Raw genomic sequence first — 2,519 nt, 5'->3', positions numbered from 1 at the left:
CAAACGAAGGACCAGCTTATCTGTGTGATGCGCTGAGCATCGAATCAGTTTTTCCATTTATTGTATACAGATTCACTGAACTACATATATCACTCATTTTAACCAATTTTCTAGTTCCAGGTTTTATGATGTTTTGTAACGATAATCCTTGTCATTGTGTTGCTGGGGTTTTACTCATTTTAGTAATTATTTCATCAGGTCTCCTTGTCTGGTTTTTGCTATGATTAACCTTTTATCTTTGCAGAAATGTCCTCTAACCAAATTAATGTTCTTGTTGCAGCTTTTATTTTATTTATTGTTATTTTACCAGGCAAATCCCATTGAGATCTCAGATCTCTTTTTCAAGGGCGGCCTGGGCCTGAAGGCAACCTATTGTACATGTTTTTGTGTTGTGAGGGAAACCGGAGTACCTGGAGAAAACCCACGCAAGCACGAGGAGAACATGCAAACTCCGCACTCCGGGGATCGAACCCAGGACCTTCTTGCTGTGAGGCGTCGGTGCTAACCACTGAGCCGTTGTGCCGTCTTGCCGTTTTACATGACTTATGTAAATGTACTGTAAACCTCTGCTCCATCATGAGAATAAATGACCTTAAACATGAGTTTAGGTTTCAGTCTTTTACTTTATTAAAAATATTAAACATTTTATTTGAAAGGTAAAGAGGAATTTCTCTAAAACATCTTCATCTAGTCTGAGCTGTAATCTGTGGTTGACGACTCACTTTGAGTTTTGATTGCATTAAATAAAAGCTGTTCAAGAGACTCAAGTCCCAGTCTTGAGTTCTCATCTTATAACTTTAGTTTCAAAGTAAAAACAAATCTGACATTTCTCTCCACACGTTTTGCTTCTTTAAAACATGAAAGGCAGCAGGAGATACAGGATTAATTACTTTAAGGAATACCAGCCCCTTTATTTTATTTTACATTTATTATGTTGTATATTCTCCTTTTTTTTCCCTCCTTTGGTAGTTTTTTCTCTTTCCAGCTCCTCTTTCTGTTTGTTCTTCTCATCTTCTGTTTCTTTCAAGATTCTCTTCATTTCTTTCTGTATGGCAGCTTCAGCCTCTTGCAGGAACTCATTGTAGTAGCTGCCTCCATTTTCTTTCACCATGGTGTCAATTTTTCTGATCAGTTCACTGACTTGTTTGTGATCGTTATTCGTGTTATTAAACACGTGATATCTCTGTCCACAGTCAGAAATCAGTTTTTTCAAGGAATCATCACAATCCTCTTTAATGTAATATTCAATTGACTTTTCTTCATGCTCCAGTTCATCTCCTCTTGTGAAAAGAATGAAACTTTTCAGCTTTCTTTCCAATGACTTCCTTCAGTAGTTTTAGTGTCTCTTTCTCCTCTGGTGTGAATCTGTTGATCTGTAAAACCAACAGGAAGACATGTGGTCCTGGAGCCAGCAGACTGATACACATTATCAAATCTTTGAGCTCCTCGTTAGACAAACAGTTGTCAAACCAACCAGGAGTGTCAACAACAACAACAACAACAGAACGACCGTTTATTTCAGTCTGAGCTTTCTGACACTTTTTAGTCACCGAATTTTGAGTTAATTTGGCTTCAAACTCTTTTCTTCCCAGAATAGTGTTTCCTGATGAACTCTTCCCACTTCCTGTTTTCCCGATCAGAACAATCCTGAGTCTTTCTGGACTCTGTGTCTTGTAGTCTGTGAAATCAAAGCAGAAATAATATGATGATGAAATTTTTGATAAGCTAATAAAATAAAAATCCTAAAATAAAATCCTGATGCTCCTAGTTTGTTGTAAAAACATCTAATCGGGCCCAGGGACTCCGTGTGATGATTTGTAGCAACTAAATATTTTTGAGGCTTCAAATATTAGTAAATATTGATAAATTGCTAAATATTTCTTTTTTTTTTTTTCATTTTATTTCATTTCTTGTTTTATTTAACAGGGAAAATGCACACAGAAACAGAACAGAATCAAGTCTGTAACTGATATGTTGCACAAAGCTACAGCTAATTTGCAACTCCAGTCCCTGGTTGGGCATTTCTATACATTAAAATACAGACAATTTATGCATCCACATACACTAAAAATTACATATGCATTTCTGCCAACAAATATGAAATCAACCAACCATACAACTTACAAATTAATATAATATAAATTATAAAAAACATATAAAACATTAAAATACATACAAGTTAAAATTCTGAAACAAAAACCACTCAATAAATAACTTTAAACCAAAATTACCCATGCACATCCTCAGTACCTCTCCATCCTCTCACACTTAGCTAACATACTAAAACTTGTTACTATAATACTAAGTCACCAACACATACAGTCCCACAGACGGTTCTCATCATTAAATCTAAATACCAAAAATGATCACATTTTTGGTTTTCCTTTAACCAAGGTTTAGTCATGTGGATGAATTTTTTTAATTCAAACGTAGCTTTTATTTGCGGAGGCAATAAGTTCCACAACGTTGTGCTTTTGTATGAAAAGGTGGTCTGACCAAATGAGGTTCGACATGGGGGG

General features: G+C 35.6%; 1 protein-coding gene across 1 annotated transcript in view; it reads right to left on the bottom strand.

Annotated features, from left to right (window-relative positions):
- Positions 1-603: 603 nt before the first annotated feature.
- LOC106530980 (GTPase IMAP family member 7-like) overlaps positions 604-2,519 on the bottom strand; it is a 7,210-nt gene continuing 5,294 nt past the window's right edge. Inside the window, 2 exon segments of the mRNA XM_014026719.1 lie at positions 604-1,295; positions 1,297-1,678. Coding sequence (XP_013882173.1) covers positions 911-1,295; positions 1,297-1,678 — 767 coding nt within the window. The 3' untranslated portion in view covers positions 604-910.

Source organism: Austrofundulus limnaeus, unplaced genomic scaffold (assembly GCF_001266775.1).
Source record: "Austrofundulus limnaeus strain Quisiro unplaced genomic scaffold, Austrofundulus_limnaeus-1.0 Scaffold584, whole genome shotgun sequence".
NCBI classification, from domain to species: domain Eukaryota; kingdom Metazoa; phylum Chordata; class Actinopteri; order Cyprinodontiformes; family Rivulidae; genus Austrofundulus; species Austrofundulus limnaeus.
This window is presented reverse-complemented; position numbering and strand designations above follow the sequence as displayed.